General features: G+C 39.0%; 1 protein-coding gene across 3 annotated transcripts; it reads right to left on the bottom strand.

Annotated features, from left to right (window-relative positions):
- Positions 1-697: 697 nt before the first annotated feature.
- Positions 698-19557, bottom strand: LOC109635910 (procollagen-proline, 2-oxoglutarate 4-dioxygenase (proline 4-hydroxylase), alpha polypeptide 2). Of its 3 annotated transcripts, XM_020097396.2 has the most exons (16): positions 19404-19557; positions 13141-13243; positions 12263-12359; positions 11287-11438; positions 9503-9640; positions 8528-8767; positions 7376-7572; positions 6680-6856; positions 6481-6551; positions 6219-6318; positions 5659-5712; positions 4689-4748; positions 4553-4618; positions 3643-3711; positions 3255-3351; positions 698-1844 (listed from the first exon to the last, which is right to left on the bottom strand). In XM_020097396.2, the coding sequence occupies exons 2-16, from the start codon at positions 13223-13225 to the stop codon at positions 1774-1776; spliced, it is 1674 nt and encodes a 557-aa protein (XP_019952955.1). In that variant the 5' UTR covers positions 13226-13243; positions 19404-19557; the 3' UTR covers positions 698-1773. The 3 variants fall into 3 exon arrangements, with proteins under 3 accessions (XP_019952955.1, XP_019952958.1, XP_019952957.1); XM_020097399.2 differs by lacking the exon at positions 4553-4618; XM_020097398.2 differs by lacking the exon at positions 4689-4748.
- Positions 19558-23710: the final 4153 nt, after the last annotated feature.

Here is a 23710-nt window from a genome sequence, read left to right as displayed (position 1 = left end):
ACATTTTAGGGGACTGATATTTATAAATGGATCCAAATAAAAATCTGAATCTAGTGAATTTGAGTGTGGTTTTATAAAGAGAGTGAAGGGCCTTGCTGGATGTATGCATTCTACTGAGTCCCATTCGGAGTATTTTGTATCCTAGATGAGACAGAAAATGTTCTCACACTTGTCAGCCTTTCTCTGACATTGCTCAGTTTGTTCTTGCATGAAAAAATGTATGGAAATGAGATCATGCAGGTGCAGATACAGCATTACAGGTTTACAAGGTTCCTCTCCCATCCCACTCTGGCACAAAGCCATTGCTGCACAGCAGGGTTGAATTAGACTTTGAGGAGTAGAGATTACTAAAACTGGAAACTTTTTTAGTAATCGTAATGAAATTAAGAAATTAACTAAACTTTTCAATGTGGCCTGTAGAGTGCTATTAAAACAGCATAGCTTCACATGAGCCTGATGCAGGTACACACAACTCTAAACACCTCTAAGTGACCTTTAAGATAAAGTTATAATGATAAAGATGGGTATGTAGGGTGATTTTGTAGGGTAAAATAAGGGTGTTTAGAGCCACTGAGCTTCAGAATCATATGAAAATGTAGGAAATTAATCAAATAAAGACACATTTCGATAAATCACACTGATAAAAAGGACAATTTGATGACGAACCACATAAAATAGTGAATGAAAGCACAAAACATTTTAATACAAGACACCGTTTATTGACTTGCTTGTTAGCCATCTTGTAGAAAGCACACAATGTAAGAACAGTGTAATAATTTAAACACTATATTAATTTAAAATGTCCTGGACATGATTTTGGAGGAAAATGTATTTTGTATGTATATATTTTTTTTATCAGGACTGACAGAGAGGAACACTTTGGATGCAAATGAAGGATGAAATAAAATGACACTTATCATTTAAACCACAAAATAATAGCAATGAAAACACAGTTCTTGAGTCTGTTTGTGTCTGACTGATAACGATGGATGTTCCATCTGTTATTGTTGTTTGAAATAAGAAATACAGAGCAGCTGTTTTTTCCTTAGACTGCTTCTCACGTCAACTTTTTTATTATATTGGGCACATACCATAGAATTATGAAGCAGAGGTGGTGGTGGAGTAATTTGCCACACGTGAATTTAACACAGAGTCCAGATGTGGGTCCAACGAGTCCATTACCAGAAGCATGTCGTCTTCACTATTGGCAAATGTGCATTTGAATTTGAAATTAATCATAAAAACCTGCTCTGTAAGCACTAATGCTAATGCTTTTATTTTGAAAAGTTACTTCTGAAAGCAGTCTCAGAGACAAACTGTTGACACGAGAGCCAAAATACACAAGTTTCTGGCATCAATGGGAAGATTTGACAGTGGACACATTTGGATTTAATTTTGGAGAATCACATCATATTCATTCATCTGTAAAACCAAGATTGAACTGATACAGTTTTGTGGTTTTTATATTTGATAGTTACTCTGAACTACAATAAAAAAAAGTTTCAGTCTGACCTTTATTCACTTCTTTAATCATGTGAGTGGTGGTGAGAACTAACTCTACATCTTCTGGTAAAAATATAAAAAATAAAAAGGGTAATATCTCCCATTCCAGTGTCATAAAACATTTGTCAATTATGGAGACAAGTTGAGAGAGCGAACACTCATGTAAGGTTTGTAGAATGTGTCAGAGTTGAATTAATAAAATAGAAATAAGATGGTCAATGGTCAGTATGTTTGTGAGGGAGTGTGTGTATGTTAGATGTGCATCAAACTTCAGTCGACTTCTGTGAGGCCGCAGGGTCTCCTGAACTCTTGTCCTCGCTCGTGAATCCACTTGTTTGACACTAACGGAAAAAAGAAAAACATTCAAAAACTTTAAAAGCCACTATAAACCTTCAGCTTCTATACCAGCATATGGTAAAGTCATTCTACTAAGGCAAAAATATATGATGGGTACAATTTTAACTCCCCTGCCTGGTTCCACAGCCTGTCCAATACACTCACAGTGGTCCAATGAACCACCTGCAGACTTTGGCAGATTTCAAATGTACAATTTAATATGTGGGGAGAGCTTCTTTTCTTTTCGCATTCATCCTATGAAGCATATTCCTGTAATTTCACAATATCTTCTTCGGCACGTTTTAATGTATTTTTTGCACTAAAAAACTGATACCAAGGGATTTAGGTTAATTTAATTTAGGAGATCTCATATTTCTCATTAACAGGAATGTATTGCAAATTAAAAAAACTTTCCACACCACTGAGATGGTGGTGGTAAATATGTCAAAACCAGTTCCCAACAAAATCAACATTATTTGTTTAGATACTGAAAACACTAGCACCATGGGGTTACTATTTCACACCTACTAAAATCTTTATGGAATCAGAAATACTTAAAGAGAGTGAGAGATTAAAACAGAGAATATGAAAAAAAACCTAGATTATATAACAATGTCTGGAGGATCTCCGTGGTTCAGTGCATGTCTGAAAGCAGCTTCTCTTTATTAATTCTTAATTCATTGCTTAATACTATAGACTGGAACCGGTGCCATCGAAGCCCCAAACTTTTAAAATCACTGCTCCACCCCCACATGTGATCCAGGAAAACCACAGACAGAGAGCAAAGATAATGTCTTGCTGATAATGACAGCACTGTCGCCAAATGTCCGACGGCCAAGTCGTACTCTACACTCTTGTTGCTGCTTTGACAAACAAAGGTGAGAGATACAGAAACTGCACACTGAGTTCCTGAATACCACAGAGCTGCACCACTGCATCTGTAATTATAACCAGTCAGCTCACCGCCAAGCAAAGCTGACAAAGCACACAAGAATTTCAAATCAGTATCAAGACTGACAGGATCCCTGCTTATAAAAAAATAAAATATAATGTTGTTATTATTATAGTAATACTCTGTGACATCCTGAGATCTTTTTGGACCAGTAACATAACGAAGAAGTAGCCAAATATTGTACATGTAATATAAATAAACATTGAAAAAATATGTAGACAAATGTGTTTTTGTTTAGTCATCTCCAATTTGCAGGGCGAAGGAAATGAATCCCTCAGGTTTTCAGAGGCTGTTTTCAAACAATGTACAAATAAATGTAATGTGAAGTAGCGATTCAAGAGAAATGTCCATATTGGTGTTTTAGAAGAATTCGAAACATTTTCTTTGCTTAGGGTTGAAAGTCCTTGTTTCCCCCATGGAAGATGTCAATACATAAATATGATGAATCTCAACTCTGACTCACCCCATTTACTTCCTACTAAGACAGGACAGGCTGCATGTCTAGTCCTGTAGTCTCCCTCTCCGCTCTTGAACAGATTATACCAGAACACTGCGGTCCCCTGTGGAGAAATGGAACAGATGCAAAAAAACTATGGAAACATCTGGTATTGACACCAGAGAAGGAATATGATGATCCAACACACATTGAATCAAAAAGGAGCTACTGACCAACATTTTCCTGCTACTGTAACATTAGCAAAAAAGCACATGTGAGATTTTCGATCATTCAGTCGGGACCTTTAAACTGATACTGTTTGGATTTGTTTTCCCACTGTGGACATATTTCAAAGCACTTTTAAACATGCTCAGTTCTCACAGGGACACAGAAACACACACACTGCTCCCATCACCTTTCTCGGCCGGATTGCTGCTCCAAAGTCAGGGAAGACCGTAGCACCCCCTGCCTCCACATCACTCATCTGAGAAAAGAAATAGAAAACTAACCAGTTGGAAACTTTATCTGTGTTTTCTTACTGAAGTCGGAAGATGATTTCAGGAAATGGGATAAACGAGGAGGACGTGAACACACGGTGAGACTCAGCTCTGCGATTGGCCTGTTATTGTCCAATCAGATTTAGAAGAGCGTAAAGACGGGGTCAAAAGATGTAAATTTAACTTCAGCCTCAGGAAAATGTACACAGTTGTTTTGTACCTGTATACAGATGTTAACAGAAGTACTTTGTGAAGTGTACTTTACAGGCCTAAAATCTTAAAGACTGTATTTAAATTTGAGTCCATATGTCCTGTTATACCCTCTTCAAATCTTTTTCTTATATACACTGTAGATCTCTAATCTACTCAGGCACATTCACAACATGCACCGGAGTTAACACTGAACTTTAAAGGTTATAGAAAATACAACCATTCAAATACAACACTCATTTAAACATGTTTTATACATTTTAGGGTGTAGATGTATTTTGTATAACGCAGTGTTAACAAGGGTAAAATAAAGTGCCGTTTGGAACTCTAAATGTAAATGTAAACTCTCCACAATATGTACTTGAACTGATTGACAGAAAAACTTTATTCATAAATATTTGTCCGGTCATTCATCTGTCTCACTCTTTCAGATGAGTTTCAAACAACAGGACAGTAACGCCAATCAGTGCATCTCTGTAAAAGTCAATCAATCCGAGTCCAAGATTGAACCAGAGCTTATGCCCATGATGCTAAAACGTAAGAGGATGGGAGGGAGCGTGGATTTTTAACCGGCAGCCCGGGCCTTTCAATCAACGGCGACTGGATGCAAATACTTACGTAGTTCAAAAAAGTCGCCACGCGATTTCCCGTGCCTAATCTTTTGAAAGCATCAGGCTCATCTTTCTATAAAGATAAAATTAAAAATAAAAGTACATGATGAAAACACGGTACGCTCGCACACACAGGTACTTACGTAGTTTAGGAACGTAGCAAGTCTATTTCCATCGACCTTGAGTTGTCTGTCAAAAGGACGCTGCAACAGATGTTTATAACATTTAACCCACTGCCAAACTCACAAAGGAGTCCGCCACTGAGGGCACTTAATATGCTCAACATCAAATTAACTACCTGTCAGAAGTATTAGCGAATTACAACTTTTATGTTGGTCCCTAATCTAAGAGCATCGCCTTTCATTTTCAGAGTATTATTTCTTCATGCAAAAGTTGAACATGAAATAACTAAATGAAAGACTGCACTCCAATAAAAGTTAGGAAATAAACTGCTTTATATAACAAAGACAGAAGACATCTTTATTTGTAACATATAAAATTAGATCAGTCATTCCATACCAAGACAGCTCCACATAATGCATAATGCAATATGCATCACATGAATGTCATAGAGGGTGTCCAGACATCACAGAGAGAGATTTTCACAGTAAAAGTCAGACATATTTCAGGAGACCATGGGAAAAATTCAAAGTATTCTAGGTCAGACAACATTACATGGTCTTACATTATGTTCCTGAGGACTAAGCCTAACACCAGCTATAAACTATACAGCTGGGTAAACCTCACCTCAACATTTAAGGATTTACATTATGCAGACCTGCTCTTTTGTTCATATGAGGAAGACCCTATATAATATCAGTTACAGTACGCTTAATATTCCCAAATAAATTCAAACTCCTCACCTAAAGCTAAACCAAACCTACCAAACCTAGATCCAAGTCAAGAGGTGAGCACCGGACAAAATGTCCTTACTTTCCAAAAATGTCCTGACTCTGTAGGGTATATGCTTTAAATGGTCCTCACAAAGATAGTAGAGACACACACACACACACACACACACACAAACACACACACACACACACACACACACACAAACACACACACACACACACACACACACACACACACACACACACACACACACACACTTACCCTTGAGAAGTCATAATGTGGCTCGTACTGTCCTCCAACTCCATAGTTTGCAACCTGTTCAGCATTTGACAAAGATTATTTATATATGAAACTAAAATGATTTAAAACTAATTGGCAAACTAAAGGGTATTTGTGCAAACTGATAATATGGTGAATACAGATTTATATTTAGATATGATGACTTATGTCTTTTGTAAGATTTGAACTTTTGAACTTTGCAAATACACTTAAAACCACAGAAACAGGCAGACCTAATTTACTAATGCAGAAAATATTCATCTGATTCATTGTGGGTCAAGAATCTAATCAGTGCAGGTTAAATTGATAATTATTGATATATTGTTCACAACATTAACTGGAATGGGGACAATTCTTTGGCAGAAAGTCATTCGAGGACACACTGCTGCTGAGGTTTAAGAGGCTCACAGTTCAGACACACTATATCAAGCTAAATGATTTGAATCAATTCGTCCACTGTTGTTCTTATTTTTGTGTTATTGGGATATTTTGCACAGCTGTTTAAGTATTTCAGTGTATTTCTGTGGTGTTAATTACATTACCTGAAGTAGCTCTGCAGTGTCGACTGCGAGACCTGTGATGTCTTGTATTCTTTGATTGACTCTGAAAATAACCGGATCATCCTCTTCCTCCAACCATGCACTGAAAAAAACAAATGCATATGAGCATGTAGTAGCGTTACACAGTAAATGGTTGAAATATCTTGGTTTACAAATGAGAAACTGTAAAGAATTATGAATGAAAATATTGTATTTATATTCATCATAAAAATATAAATAGTACAAATGTATAATACTGAGTTACCTTTTTGATACTCTGTAGTTGGCTGTGGTCAGGACTCCTGTTTTGGGATCACGAACGGTGGCCCTGGCGAGCTTAAAAGAAATAAGGACACAGATAAAGCAAGTAGTATTGGTATTAATAAGCTGTATCATTACTATCATCTCGCTATTAAAAAAACATTACTTTTTATTAGTTTTATGGTTTGAGTGCAGTTACTCACCCTGGGTTTAGCAAGCTCCTTAATCTTCTCAATCTCTTCGTCTGACAGGACATTCAGGTAGCGCACGATGTGGGGGCTGTCCCACTCGTCCTCCTCCTTCACGGGCTTCAGCAGGAGACGAGGGTTCTGCTTCCCATCCTGGTAGCGACAGAACAAACGGCTCTGCCTCGCTTCGTTCTGGTGAAATAAGGAAATAACAAACCCTCTTTTCAACATGAAAAGCTAGTATAGGGAAAAAAGGCAAAAAATATTTAAACATTTACTCATCATATTGGGAGAGAATTGAGGTTGAGGAGTTAGAAATTAGTTTTTACTGCCCTCTGGTGGCAAAATGTAGTTTCACAGAAAGTGAGGTGAGTGGTTTTAAATACAGACCCTTTTTTATTTCTAACTAGTATTGTTATTATGATTATTGACAATAGCAATTAAATAGCTTGATAACACCATTAGACCATTTTGTTCATCAGCATATCAATTTGTTTTATGAATGTATATGTTTAAATTAAAATAATGATGATTGAAAAATAATTAAATATCACTTGGTCATAAGGATCATGATGATTTGTAATCAGTGTCACTTATCAATAACCTGAACCGAGTCATGTGAACAATTAATATCCTGACAGCCTTTCTGCCACTGGTCTAAACATTACATCCCACCTCGTTCCCAACATGCCTTCATTTATGGCGTCTCACCATTTGGAGCCCCTCTCCTCTGCAGAGCGCCTCATAGATCTCCCTCTCTGGGAGATGGTCTTTGGGTCTGCTGTAGGTTCCCAGCTGGATGGGCTCCTCAGAGGCCGGCTGCTGCTCCTGGTTCAACGTGTTCATCTGCTTGAACAGCAACCGCTCAAAATAACGGAGGTTTCCTCCTGCCCTCTGGTGGTTGGCATCTGTAAGTACAAGAAAATGTGGACTCAGAACTTGAACTAAGTAGGTTAACCTGTAGTCTTGATATATATACACTCACCATTCACCAGTCTCATACCTGTGCATGCTACATCTGCACGAACACAATTAATTTCACAAGTAAACAGGATCACCACAGCTCTACGAAACGATGGCATGCAGCTAAACACACAGTTCCTGATGCGGACACCAAAGTAACAGTTAGAAACCACCGGCCCTTTCGTCTGGAGGGACTACACCCTGCTGCTCTGGCAACCGCTGCAGTGAGAGGAGGGTGGACTGTTGTGATTAGTAAAACAGCAAGAAGACAACCCATGAATTACCCCACTGTGGGGGAATGTGGTCGCACTGGTCAGCCAACTGGTGTCTGCATGTGTTGTGGGAGGCAACTGAAAAAATCATAAGTGCTTCTTAATTACATGTTGAATGTTTTTTTTAGTTTCTCAAAAATCGATGGCAAGAACCCATTCACCCATCACATATAGCAACAAGAAATGATCATCTAAATCTCTCTTGACATCTTCAGCTGTGTTTTTTCACCACTTTTCCATCTGGATATATGTTTTCTTTTTGTTGGTTTCATTTTTGCATCTGTGTCGCTTGTCAGAAACATCCTCAACACACCAGCTCCTATGAGGTGAATCCAGAAGGTGATCTCCTAGTGTATTCTCATATCGGCTCCTTCGGACTTCCTGCAGACTCTATACTTGGGGGCTGGCCTGAGAAATTAGTTTCTCTGACATTTGCGTTCACATATACAGCTTCAGACGTTTCCCGTCCAGCAGCCACGTTGTAAAGTACTTTAAAAACTTACTGAAGGATCATTTATTTTGGGACCTGTTAGGACACACACTAAATGCACTTGAGACCATGCGCCTCGACCGTTAAACGTGAGTCCTGTGTCTAATGCATTAGACAATTGCTCATGCTGCACCTTACCAATAGCCACCAGGCGGCGGGTCAGCTCGATGGCTCGAGGCAGGTCTCCCATTTGGTAGACGGAGTAGCTGAGGTAGTCCAAAATGTCCGCCTTGGAGACTACAGCTTCCTCGCCCGCATCCAGCTGCTTCAAGGACTGCTGCATCCACAGCACAGCATGATAATAGTCTGCATCGTTATAGGCAGTTTTCCCCATGTCGTAGCAGTCATCCACCGTCAGTATGGCATTGGGATGCATTCCTGTGAGAGGATTCACTGTTAAACACTGATCATCGTACTGTGCTGCTGGTGAAACCCTCTTTGGTTATAAACAAGGAGAAGATGTTTCAGCGAATATTGCAAACAATATCTGAATGGAAAAAAAAAAAACAGATAACAGATAGTATTTTTTTAAACAAGCTAATCAACACACCCACACATTTCAATTCTCTGTAACATTTTCTGCATTACTATTCATTTCTGCGCCTTAATTGTTATTTGCTTAAGTGCATCTCAAGTGACTACTTATAATCTTTTACCATTTTATAGCCCCCATGTAAACAATTTGAGGGTTTCTAAATTCTGTGTTTCCTTGTAATATAAAACACCCCCATGGTGAGTCAGTGCTGTTTAACACAGTAGATCTGTGAATAGTTCAGTAATTATACCCTAACCCACATTCTAACTTAATCTTCAATCCGACCATGACCCAGAACCAAAGTAATGACTCTAAATTAACCTTGTACTCCAACCCCACCTTTAACTAGCAGCAACGCCAACTTTGAATTCAACCCCAAAAGCTTGAAGACCTATCAACATGACTTCATTCTGTTAGACGTCCAAAACTAAAATACATTTTCACAAGAAGCAAAAACACAAATATACAAGTCAAACAAAATCACTATTGGTGGTTGCACTTTTTCTTTCCCTCTTTGTTTTATTAATGTGCGCACTACTCCACCCTTTTCAATAGTTTCATTAATTGTATTTAATCACCTGGCAGCTTTCCTCTAGAGAAGGCCTCAGAATCCAGTTGATACGTGTCCTGAAGACGCATCAACGCCTTGGCTGCACCCGTCTCATCCTCCTCATCTGGGAAGTACTGTCTGTGTATGGACATGTTGGAAATGAACCCTGAGGAGAAAGTGAGAAGTTTTGATTTTGTGGACTTTTTATTCATGATGAATAAAAACAGAAAAGTGTAAGTGAATGATTGAATCACCAAACCAACCAAATTAACTCAGCAACTTTTAGCCTGATCTTAAGAAATCCTGTTCAAGAATGACTTAAACATACTTTGCGAGGCCACCATGACCTTTGACCTTTGGCTACCAAACTCAATTAAATTGAGTCCAAGTGAATGTTTGGTCCAAATGTTACAGGATTTGTTGATGATGTTCCAGAGATATCACCTTCACAAGGCAAAACATGTGTTTAATCGAATCAGTTCCTCCTTAAGTCAAAGTGAATATATATGAAAAGTCTGTTATGTGATTAGTCCCAAATGCAAAATGATGATGATTCAATAGACAACCTTAATATCGGTTTAACACGCAGACAGCAAAAAATTTAGTGACACAGCAGTTCTAGACTTCTGTGTTCTGACCTCAGAAAGATCTGAATGACCAGTATCATCCTCACTCTAGTAAGAAACTCCCAAAGGCAGATTTGACTATTTTCTTTATTACTCTCAATGACTTGTTTGTGCTTATTCAGTAGGAATATATTAACCTGGTTTTTTTATATAATGTACGACGAGCAAAGGTCCAAATTCAGTTTCTTTTTCACTCAGTGTCACTTTGTCTTTTAACTTGCTTCACTGTGATGTGAAAACATGTTTTGCTGAGAAATAGGATCAAATATAATCGATAAAATGGCTTCAAACAACACAATCTGCTGATGTAAAGTAACAATACAAACATTAGATTAAATCATACTGCACTGTCCACTTACGTTTATAAGGTTAACATCCATTCTTTCCAGTCGCTCTGTTACTCATTGCCACGTACACAGATTTACTTGAGCACACTCACGCTCAGTTAATTTATCTCACACAGATACAGACCCGAGTCTAAACATGCGCTCATTTCCAAACACACAGACGCAAAGGGAGAACATGGCCAAAACACGCAGAGATGAGGAACAGATGCTGCAGCGACAACATGACTAACTCTATACTCCCTCCGCTGATGTGCGGAGCAGCAAAAACTTCCACATTGCAGTCGACGCTTTAATCGCTCTGCACACATCGGCTCTGCATTTTTTATCTGACCGCTCGCTCTCCGCTTTTGCCCAGAGACGCCTCATAAAAAAGACCAAAAAAAAAAGTGGTGAATGCTTCCCTTTCAGATGCACTGTGCCAGATGAAGGGATATTTTAAGGTGGAATTAATGCAAAGTCAGTGGGATGGCAAAAACAAAGGGGAACGGATGCAGATTTAGCCGAGGCAGCATAAAATGATGCAAATGCACATTTGATTGGATTGAGATATTTTCGACTTTTGCATCTGTTTAATGTAGACAGAGAGGAAAGAAGGAACAAGTCTGAAAAACATAATATAAGGTGTTTTGTATGCTTTGGTCTGCGCTGTGGAATTCATACATCCAGTACAAATATCTGTGTACTCCTATGTGCCACAATCATACCAGCATGCAGCCGAAATTACACAGACGTGTGGTATCATAACTAATCACGCAGAAAACATTACAAGCAAAGCTATATCCCAGCATGCTTGTCCAGTCTTCATTCACCCACATGCTGTTGTGGAGAGACTTTCTCACCATCAGAGGGGTTCTGCAGCACCAGGCTCTCCAGCTCAGACCACTCCGTGTTGAGTCTCTTCATCAGTTTGTAGGCGTTCACTGGGTGGGCCAGGTAGCCCTCTGGATCAGAGGTGGACACTCGGGTCAGAGCGTCCAGTTTCTTGGCCCAACTAAGAGACAGGACAAACAGACACTTTAAAAACTAAATCAAAACTGTCCCAGTGCTTTGTGATAAACCTCCACAGCTCTAAACACTGAATGGTTACAGGACTGTTAACATGAAGAAATCGCTTATTACTAATGGAATAGATATGCATATAGATATATGTTTAATTTTACTTCTCAGGCAGGTTATGAAACAGATATTCCAAATGTTTATAAAATGTGTCAGATATGTTGAGATGTTTTATATGTGTTTATATAAAAGGAGTTTTTTACTACATTAACTAAAACATGGGGGGAGTGGTTAAGTAAGAGTACTAATTCAACAGTGAAAAATACTTTAACCTTACAAGTAGAAACTCTCTATTCAAAGAAGTAAATGCCTACAAAGTATTATCGGCAGTCAAGTTAACAAATGAAAAGTAAAAGTACTCGGTCTGCTTAAAAATGGCTCGGGAGAAAGATGGAAATACTTCTGTTGAATAAATATGTATAAATATTATATATCGTATAGGAAATTAATCCATCTGGGCAACATGAAGGAGAACAAATATTTGTGGGGTTACTGCTAACATCTAAAACATGGTAAGGGGTCCAAAGTAGACACTGGGGTCAAAAAGGCTGGTTTTAAAAATGTGTTTTATAGCTTATCGTTGCTTTACATTTGAAAAGTACATTTCTGATGACTATGGTAGAATAAAGACAACAATATTTCTATGTGAAATACAGTGGAGTAGAAGTACAAGTCAAGTACACATTCTTCTGTAGTGAAGTGTTTAATTAAAGGGACTTTGTTCTCAGTTGTTATTAAGTCACAGAGTTAAGAATAAACCTTTTGACTTCAGCCAGCTTGGACTCTTCTGCTTTGATGTACTCCCTCAAAGACTGGACCAGCTCCTTCTCTGTGTGGATCAGGTCTGTCATCTGACCTGCGGAGAGCGAGACAGACGGTTTGTGTCGGAGGTTAAGAATTAATCCACCAATTAATGATGGTAGTATATATTTGTTCTGGTTTATTCAACTTCACAGTGTGAGTGTTTCTGTTTTTGCTACTTTCTGCCTTTGTGCTTTAAAACCTATAAAATGTATTTTTGGTCACTGCTCTTTGCCTCAGCCACAGACTCTGGGGATCTGATTGTATGTTGTTCCACAGGGAGCTGGTTGTGTGCATAGTAAACAACTCTTCACGTTCAGCCATGATTAATTCCTACGAGTTGCCAGGGAAGAGAAAGTATGAAACACTTTGTTTGTGTCATGTCTAAAACCGACCGGCCAAGTGGAGTCGATCATTGAAACTTAAGTGACTGCTTGACTCATGAGATGCAGCCTGTCTACTGATGTGGTGCTAACTGTGTATGTAAGCACTTTGTGTTAATCAGTAATTTTGTCTGGCATATGAGATGAAGCAGGTAATTGCATAAAACCTAAAGAAGCAGTTTATCAGATTTCCAGGCTCTTTTCTTTTATCCTATTTGAAGTGGAGGCATCTTAATCTTGCAGAAATCATCTCACATACAGTATTTGACAAGACGAATCCATGGACCACAACAATCTATCTTTCAATTTATTCAGTGCACCTCAAAGTTGATCCTTCTGTACTCTTTGACCCGACTGTGTCAACGTGAATTGTATCAAAGAACCAAGTGTAAACTGGAAGCAGATAAATGACCTAATTTAACAAGGAAAGAATAAGTTAATATATAAACGTACCTATGGATGTGAAGATCTCTGCCTGTGTGATGCAGCAGCAGAAGCAGAGCAGAGCCCAGGAGGTGAAACACAAGGATTTCCTCATTCTTTCTTTTTCAATAACCTGCAAAGAGAAACAACATCACATAGTCATGCAGTCTAAATAAAATAATCCTCCATAGCAAAACAGACTCATCTCCAACACTCTTCATGTCAAGCTGTGAAAAGGTCCGGCTGTCACCAGATTTTTTCCATGTCCATCCCTAATCTGGTCTGGGCTTTGCTTTGAATGCTTAACAAACAGTTTTCTGATCCCACAAAACGTAATAATGGGTTTCTGTACTGAATCAGCTGATGGTGTAACAATATTCAAAGTTTCCAGTACATTTCCTGTGAATGAGTCACTAATGTCTGCTGCCTATTTGTCAAAACGAGGACAGTGCGGAAAATAATGGTGTTTTTTGTCTGTTTCGACATTAACACCTGGCAGACTCAGACTTATTCTTTTATATGGTAAAATCAAAACATCTGCTTTTAAGTTGTTTCTGCTCTTGTCTGGAGTTCAACGTGGCCTCCAATTACCTAATATAAATGTTCATGACTAAATAAATCCAAGCTCACACTGCAGAACCTCAAAAGTAATTCACTTTCAAAATGTCAACCCAAGCACAACTGCATGACATTTATAGTCTTAAATAATCATTAGAAAGTCCCTCAACAGCTCTGCAAAGAACATTGTTTCCATGTTTATGATCGTCCTGCCAGAAGTTGCCTTCACTGACATCCATCCTTTCAAATGAGTGATGGTGGAATCTGGGGCGAAAGGCAGATACAACAACAGGGCTGAAAAACAAGACGACACAAAGATGCATCACGTGGCAGGAACTCAGTCCTGCACTCAGACCTGCTTTGTTTGGTCCTTTCAGATGAAAAGAGACGCTGCTCCACTTTCTCTTTATGGGTATTCTGCTTTACCACATCACTTCACCGTAATGACTGCTTACTGCAGGCTGAGTGCACGTCCAGTACATACACGCCTCCGAATACAGGCACACGTGCACAGTTTCATCAGTATCTTCCAGAGGATATAATCAAAGGCTTAGTGAAACAGAGGATCTGAAGCAGAAAAGTGGTACCTTAAATGTTAGCGTGGCGGTGAGGAATCAAACTGTACTTTCACTCACAGGTCGACTTTCTATTAATGCTGCTAAAATAAATTACTACAAAATGAATGCATCGAGCAGAAACACTTGAGTTTTCAGTTTGAGCTTTAAGACGCAGAGAAACCAACAAACTGTCAACATGTGACTTTTCCAGGAAAAACTACTTCAGGTTAAAAAGGTTCAACAACCACGCACTAATGGCTGCCATCTACTAGAATTTCATTTATTTGTGACAAACAGATGCTTGGAATGAGGTAAACGTCCAAGACGACTGCACCATGTGGCGCCAACAACAGTAGGTATTTGGCGAAGGGCTGTGAAATGACCTTAACACATACAGCAACTGACTGTGAATTGTAATTCCACTTTCCAGTGTGTTACAGTTCTGCGGGTCTCGTTTCTTTAAAAACCATGTAATAAATCTTAAGAGGGATGAGAATGACTTGTTTTCAACATTTTCTTTCACTCTCTCTTTACTTGCTTGTTTACGATTACAGTTATTTGGCTTGATTATACCACTTTGGAGTGTGAGAGTCTGTGTCTGTATATTCAAACATTTCAGAATATAACTGAACCAAAATTCGCAGACTGACACATACTTTGTGTTACTTTTTGGCATTTTGTCAGCGCAGAAAAGTCGTCCTCTGTCCTCCACAGAGCTGTTCTGACATGTTGGGTGTTGCCAGCAGGGATGACAGGCGAACACGCTCACATACTCCACAGATGTGCAAATGAAGAATGTACATCTACATTTAAAATAAAACCAAGCATCCGTGAAAGATTGTTGGAGTGGAGTCGAAGAAGACTTATTTTATATAGAGTATGTGCCCCCCGGTAAAATTCTTTCAGAACACACTGATTTCAACTGAATAAAAAACTACTACAACATGCACCAAACTGTTCACACTATTCTAATCTCAGTCCTCTAAATGTACCAATGCATTATCTGCATTATTTCTTGAAAAATTCACAAAATATTGAAAGAGCATCATCTCACAATAATGAAAAATGTAGAAATGCCCTGCCCTTTCATCAAATCTGCTCCAACATGTATGGGGTTGGTTCCTTGGCCCGTAAACCATCGTCCCACGAAGATTCAATAATATCTGTACAGTAACTTTTGGATCATTCTGTTCAGATAAACATCAATGAGGACACGACCTCCTCGGGAGAAGTAGGTGACAGATATTAATACTGACTGACACAGAGTATGTTAAATACACAATTATTATTTGTGTTTGATTTGCATTTGATTTGACATAAAATATTTCCAGCCTTAAATCAATGTTATTTCCTGTATAATTGAGTTTTTCTTTTATACCAACTATACATCAGAACCATTGAAAAATACCCCACAGATTTTAGTGTTACTTCCTTCACTCTCAAATGAGGACACACCTTAAAAATCTTAGGGAAACTTCTTCCTATTGGTACGTATTCAGTTTCCAGCGTGTGACCTAGAAATGCTTTCTGGTTCATTCAATGATAGCCAGCCTATGCACCCATTACCAGAGTCGGAAACTACAGCAAAACAGTCAAACCTCTCTCCTATAATTTACAGTCTGTGTGATCACCAGGCTCAAACACGGTCTTGTCTGTTGTTGCAGGCTGCAACTACCAGGTCACATTCCTGGGAAGGGGCCTGTTCCATTTACTGCCCAACGTTCCCCCAGTTTTGACCCTCGCCTGGTGTTTCTGACAAACGTGGGGAACAACACTGAGGAAAACCGGACAGGTGTACTCTGTGGAGGTAATGCACTCATTGAACCTGATGATGCTTTCACAGAGGATCAGCTTTGTATCAAAATCTGGGTCAAAAGAATAATGTCACCAGATCACAGCCTCGAGAAAATCTGATATTTCCACACAAAATATTTAGTTTTATTTCTAAACATGGAGGCGTGGTTCAAGCGGAGAGATAAGGATCCAGAGAAACACACTCAGCAGTCAGGATCCAAGGTCTGTAACGGGGCAGGGGTGCACAAGTTTACTAAGGGAATCTCCAACATCTGTGGTTGTCTTGTTCTTCTGCTCTGCTGGATCTCACTCAACAACATATCCAAGCAGAAGAACTGGTCCGAGCAGCAGCTGCCCTGGCTCACACAACTTCCAACTGTATGCAGAAGTTATTAAAACGTCTCCCTTCTTTGGTTTTGAGGGAAAACATCGTTTAACATCGGCCAAAACAAAAGGATCAAGTCCATTTCAGAAAACATCTTGGTAATAAAACTGATCCTTCTCATCCTTTTTTCCCCAGACAGCGACACAAACCAGGGCTGATGTGAGCAGGGGAGTGTTGTCAAGACAACTAAAGCATTCGTCTGATATTGCTGCACAAAAACTATTTCACGTTTTTTTTAAAGGATTATTTTTACCAACTAAAAATACATTTGCAAACAAAATATTAAGGAATATATCAATGTGCAGGATATGGGACAGTTAGGAAAAAAGATTAAGGAAAAAGAAAACAAATAAAGACGAGGATGTGACTTTCATTGGCAGAGAATAAGGAACTGCAGCCTGGTTTTCGAGGGATTAAGCACATCACTGGAAATGAAACTGATTCAATCAGATAACATGTTCACAAAAAGTCATGACCCTGTATACTCAATGTTTCCCAGAGGAAAATATGGAACTATTCAACTCACACAGCTGACGAAGCTACACTTCAACAAACAAAGGGTGGAATCATGTTGCTTGGTGTTTTTTTCTGAGTTATCATGGAAGTTCTTGTTTTGACTTTCTAGCAGCGAAGGCCAAGTTCCAGTATTTTAACAACAAGCAAGAAAGCAGCCATCTACAGATAACGGAGAATCAGAGCCTGCGTTGAGATGCAACTGGCCACTGCCAGAAAATGGGTCACCTGTGAGAATGGGAAATCAGAACAGTTTTCCAAAAACTCGTGGACGACACCGCTGATGGAGGAGTGTATTGATAGTTTTTGTTTGATGGTATTTCCGTTGCCTTTGTTAACTTGGATTTTTATAAATGGATCCTGGAGATCGCTGCATAACCTACTGCAAATCAAACTTTAAAAGAACAAACATATTTCTTAAATTACAAAAAAGATGTTACACTAAGAGTAATGTTCCAGACTGTAGGCTTTGCTGGCAACATCATGACATTTTGAAGAAAGGTTGAGAAGTTTGCTTTGACTTTCACTTCCTCTACACATCACAAGTGCAGAATGAGGAATAAGAAGACGAGCATTTCCCTCACAGTTCAGCTGACCCTGTGCATTAGACAGTAATGGAATGAAGGAATGTTTGTAAATCTCAAGCAACAGCAGAACACTGACTCAAGATCTCGCCAGATTTCTGCTGACCATGTGTGTTTGACATCAAAGTAAAATCTGTCTCAGAGCCAACGAAAAGCTAAAGAACATCTGAGGCTACGTTGCTATTAAAATAAATTATATAATCATCTAAGCAATCCGATGTGTGTGCGTTAAAACCTGTAATCTATAATGAATCACCGCTGCTAATCATCTTGAACTGGTAGAAGAGTTTGTCCAAATATTAGTTTAACAAAAGCAAACGTCCATATGGACACAAACACACAAGAGTATACACAGATGATCGACTTCCAAACACATCTCCTGATATGTACTCGCTTTAGAATCATACAAATAATGTTAAATTAAACAAAAAGCATAAATGTTGGAATAGTATCAAATGTTTAGTTTCAATATTTATGATAAAAAGACAACAGCAGACTGGACACGAGGAAAAGATTGTTGATAGGGGCGATCAAGGGATTAGTATTTCATAAAACTTAATAAAGATGCTCTAAGTTCCACCTGCATGTCGTACATCATCCGCTGCGTCCGCTCCACCTGCCTCCACAAACACTGCTGAGAGATTTATGACATCCCTCCATTTGCTCCCAGCTCACGTTAACCAACAATCCAACGGCTGCCATCTACAATTACTGCCATTATCACCTGTTCCGGTCTCCTGCTGAGCCTGCAAGACTTCACACTGGGACCGTGTAGCTGTCCCATCCTTCCCAGGGTAAACAAAACCTGCGTGTTGTCTTTTGGAGCTTTTTACTGAAACAATAACTTTTTTGAAATGTGTGTGAATGGAAAACAACTGAACTGTAAAGCGCCATTAAGATTATAAAAGCATAAATGTCCTCTAACGGAAGAAGAGATGCTACTGCGAACCCATGGGCGTGAGCTTTTGTGCAGTGTGTGTGTGTGAGAACATGAACATGGCTCCAGAGGAGGACATCTGAGTGTGACACCACAGGAGCAGAATGGAGGCGTTTTAAGTTTCTGCTGTTGTTTTTTTTTACACTTGAAGAAGTTACTTCAACTGTTTTGGATTTGGCTGCAACACTGTTGAAACTCTTGTGACTCAAACACTTCACCCACCCCTCTACACCCCTCTACACCCCTCTACCCCCCTCTATACCCCTCCACTCACAGTGAAGTGAAGTTTCATTTCTCAAGTTGGAAGCAGTTCCATAACTACAGATTTGTTTTGTCTTTTGGGGGAAAACACTCAGAATCTGACTTTGACTTCAGGGGTTGTATAAACCTGGAGCTGAGCAGCAGCAGCAGCAGCAGATCTGTGCAGAGGCTCATCCTCCTCCTCTGTCCTCAGCTGGACAGCCGCCGGGCCGAGTGACGTCAGCTGAGGACAGTTGTTTCTAGAACTGTCGAACACTTGACCACATGTGCACAGCTGCAGGTTTACTGAGACAGATCACACATGTACACCAGTGTGAACCAGTGTGAACCAGTGTCACCGCCTGGTTCAGACAGCGAAGGAGAAAAAACCCAACAACATGTGGAAGTTTCAGAACTTTCTGCTGCTCTGTGGGACAGAGGGACCTCTGTCTCACGTTCCTGTGCAGCGAACATGTCGGAAATAAACACACTCGTTATTTCCCCTTCACGTTCACACACACACACACACACACACACACACACACACACGTTCACACACATCTGCTCCTCTCTCTGAACCGGTTCACGTCAAAGTAAAGTCCTGTTGGAGACACTTATTGACAAACCATCCCATCATGTTCGGCACGCGAGCTCAACGTCTCCAAACCGGGGACGTGCAGAGCCGCTTTGACGCTAAATACGCGCACCATTGAACGCGTTCTTACCGGTACCGTCCCGGGACCGTGGGCAGCGACGACTCTCGGTGTCTCGTCCGCGCAGTTGGAGTCTTCAGCTCGAGGGAACGAGCAGCACAGAGAGGGTCTTCACCCGCTGCCACGTACAGAGCCTCCTGCAGGGAACACCGTAATACTCCGAAGAAACGCGCAGACAGCATTCCTCGCTGGGGTTCACTGCGTTGCCTTCACGTACACCTTGTACATTACGTCTCTTTAGTCTCGTGCACACAAGTTATAATCGTGTGGGATCAAATTACTATTAAGATGTTTATTTGAAGAGGATGTTGTGTGTTTGAATGACTCCACCAGATTTGTACCGTAGCCTGGAGAAAACCATGGTTGATCAAGTTTTATTTGCACCTGGGATATAAATTCATGTTGCTCTTGTGAAGAGACGCAGGATTGCCAGGAATCATTTGCTGCACATGTTGAAGGACAACGTTTCAATCATAATAATACTGGAGAAAATAACTCTTAAAAGTTACAAACACAACTTGGTGTTGTCCTCAAAGCACGGGCCAGTCCTGTCTTTACTGTGCAGATATTAACCCTGTGTGCACAACTTGTTCTTCAGGGGCTTCTTACATTCAACTTTGCACTCAACAATATAGGACTAAATTTGTCCCATATTATCAAGCACCAGTGATACAGTGTTAAATTGCAAATGCACTGGGCAAATAGAGAAAGACAGCCATACACAAATCTTTTGTAATTTAATCATAGGAATGTGTGCACAGTGTACTTACAAAAATAGAAATACAATAAAAAAATATACTACAAAAGGCTAGCAAAATAAACATGAGTACTATGAACGAATTGAAGAGGACACCTGAATGAAAAATGGGAGCAATGCACATTTCCTTAATTGACCGTAGTCTATCTGCAGTTCCAGTCACCCACCTTACCCACACCTATTCCACACAATAATTATTAGTCCTTCATTTTGCTTAATCTATTATAATTTATTCTTAAACAATTTTTGTTCAACTAGAAGAAAAATTAAGCACTTGTTTTATGATGAGCTCAGTTCCTCTAACATTTTCTGACCTGCACAACATTTAGATTTTTCAACATCCATGAAATCGGATGTAATTTGTGTGAAAATAAAATGAAATAAATCTTGTGAAATACAGGAACAAGGTAATTCCTCAGCAGTACAATGAGCCTCTTAACATTGATGGCTGCAAATCTGTTTTTAATTTTCAGTCTCTTGACATGAGTTGGTTTGTTCAGTAAGGATCTATTTCAGATGTGACAGTGTAAAGGGTTAAAAGGGTCAGGCTTTACCATTCTGCAACCTTTTACAATAGTTACGGTAAAGTAATCCATGCAGTCCGTCACGTTCACAGTAGATTTCTGTTTCCAGGGCTTGTTCTCTGGATGGACTGAATTCAACGTGTTCACACATAATTTGATGGAAATGATCAAATCTCGAAAATGTGTTATTCAAAAGATTCTCAAATTAGATCACGTCCCGTAATCCAGTTTGTGTTGTGATCTGGGTGAAACCTGCAGTGTGAGTTCAGATCATTTTCATCAGAAAACATCCTGATCCAAGCAGAAAGGTGGATTTCAGTAACAAAATGTAATTCAACTTTCAAAAGTGGTTTAATAATTCAACATTCATATTTTATGTTAATATGCACGGGCAGATTTAGTTATTTTTTACATTTGATTTGCCCAACGACACTAATAAGAGTAGATTAATTATGAAATAAGCTAGAAAACAGGTCTGTGAGTTTTCACTGTGTGTGAATACTAATATACAAAACCACCACAGATGAACGTCACTCATTCTGTGAGAACCGTTCGTTCAACAAGCTCATGAACATCATGAGGATCGTCAGAGTGTGGGACATTGGACCTGATGGATGTTGTGCAAAATGTTTTGCTGGAGCCGGACTCTGTTACGTGTGTGGGAGGCTGGGACACATCTGATGAAACACCCCTGTTCATTGCAACATCATCCTAACAGTAAAATAACATAACATAACATATTTTAGCTGATGATATGATGAGTTTTTTTGCCACAATGTTCACTGATAGATTTTTATTATTATGTTATTTAATAACAATAATCAGGATTTCATTGATGATATGGTGCATTGCATATGTCGTCATTTGACTTGTCGTAATTTTATAAGTGGGCCAATACGTTTATCTGTTTTCTGTTAAACAATGTATTCCATTTATATTGCTGAGAAGTTTGTGCAACATGACGTTTGTAAAGTGGTTTAACCAGAAGGTGTCAGCGTGGAACCAGTGAAAGATTTCCATCCCCAAAACCCATGAACACAACTTTTAGTTGAAACACTTGATGTTTAATCTTTGTTCCTTCATTGCAACATTCCTTTGAAAATCCACAAGCTTCAAATCTTTTTTAAAATCCGTGCACATTTTCCCAAGAGCCTGAATGTTCTTGTTCCATTCCTTCAACATCATGACTCATCATTACTCACATGGAGAGGAGGCGCATTATGTTTGACGACAATAGCTGACTATATCTGTAAGTAACCTATTTTCACCCTGCCTACAGCATTAATATTTCTCCATATGTATTCACACTGTTTATCAGCATTTACAGGCAAAGCAAGCAAAGTGCCAACTCACACTTCACTTGTGTAAGAGATGACTGATGTGTGAATGTTGATGAAACGTGTTTGGAAAAGCTCAATTTCCAAATGGATTCAAATATTTTAACTACATTATTGACAATATATATATATAATCAATTCCATTTTGAAGTGTCTTCATATAAAAAGAGATTTGTGGATGTTTTCCCACATTTTGACATTGTAGGAAATGAGATTTGATTTGTAACACTAACAATGCTGCTGTTCTCTTTTCTTCAGCATGCACAGTAACATTTAATAAGATGTTCCTTTTCCAATTCTCACGTCACCATGAGCAGTACATTTTCTTGGAGTGTGATAGTTTGTGCTAAGATACTCTGCGACACATTTTATGTTTCTCATTTTATAATAACACAGCAAACCCTGTCTTCTGTACTCATGTTTTTTTTTTTTACCATTTCTCAATTTGTGTTTTGTTTGTTTTGCTTGTGGTAATCTTCTTTTCTCACTGTGCTGAGTGTGTATACAGTGGTTTCATTTACAGGGCGTGAATTGACTGTTGTGTTGACACCAGAGATCAGCAAAACACGCAGTACGGCTTCAGATCTTCATTTATTGTTTCATTATTATTATCTTATATATTTTTACTGAAAATTAACTAATCAATTAGTTCCTATTTAACCTGTGGGGAGGGTTAATTTGTTTTCAAGGTTACAATCCATTGTTTTCATGCAGTTTACACTTTAGCCAACAGATGTCAGTCTTTGCCCACTGCTCGTTCAACATTTAAAGGTCCAGTGTGCAAGATTAAGGTGAAAGTGATCTATTGTCAGAAAATGAGTATAAAATAATCCTAGTGGTGTTTTCACAAGTGTGTTTCACATACATTTTACAAACGTTGTTTTCTTTACACTACAATGGGCTCTTTATATTTAAATACTTTATATTTACGTCAGGAGCCATGTTTTTTACAGTAGCCCAAACTGGACAAACTAAACACCTTTTGGGTTTTATGACAAATGAAGTTACCACTGGTTCTATTTCATGTTTGATAAGATAAGATCATCCTTTAATAATCCCACAGTGGGTATTTGCAATTTTACAGCAGCAAGAGTCAAAAATAGGCATCAATAAGTAATAATGAGTAACATGCAATACTTAAGTGCAAGGATAAAAAGACCTGAGTGTCAGGAAATATAAAAAGTATAGAAACATATGAAAGGGGAGGGTGAGGTGAGGGATATTCAGCTGCAACATGCAACTTACCCACTAGATGTCACTACATTTTACACACTGTCCCACATACAGAAGCCTATTCCACTGTGTTGCAGAACAATAAAACTTATCATGAATCCGGTCTTGTTGACTCAAAAGGGCGTCTCTGCTCTTAGCTAATCACAAAGCTATTTTTGGTTTCCGTGCTGTTGAGGTGAAAGAAAAACACATGGACCATCAGGTCATTTTCACAGGTAAAAAAACTGTGATTTAGTAATTATATTGCTGGAACTGAATGTCTGGCATGTCACAAATCTTGACATGCAGACACCACTCACACAGACGTAAACAAATTGTTGAACAGAGGGAAAGAATGTTTTCTCGTCTCTTGATGAAAGGTGTTGGCCTCATTGTTTTGTGACATCAGCACTCCAAATAGGTTTTCTGCCTGGAGTCAGTGTCATCATGTTTTAGAGGCTCACGTGTTTACAAAGTGACAACAGAAAA

Source organism: Paralichthys olivaceus, chromosome 15 (assembly GCF_024713975.1).
Source record: "Paralichthys olivaceus isolate ysfri-2021 chromosome 15, ASM2471397v2, whole genome shotgun sequence".
NCBI classification, from domain to species: Eukaryota; Metazoa; Chordata; class Actinopteri; order Pleuronectiformes; family Paralichthyidae; genus Paralichthys; species Paralichthys olivaceus.
The sequence above is the reverse complement of the archived record's forward strand: the minus strand, read 5'-3'. Positions and strand labels throughout refer to the sequence as shown.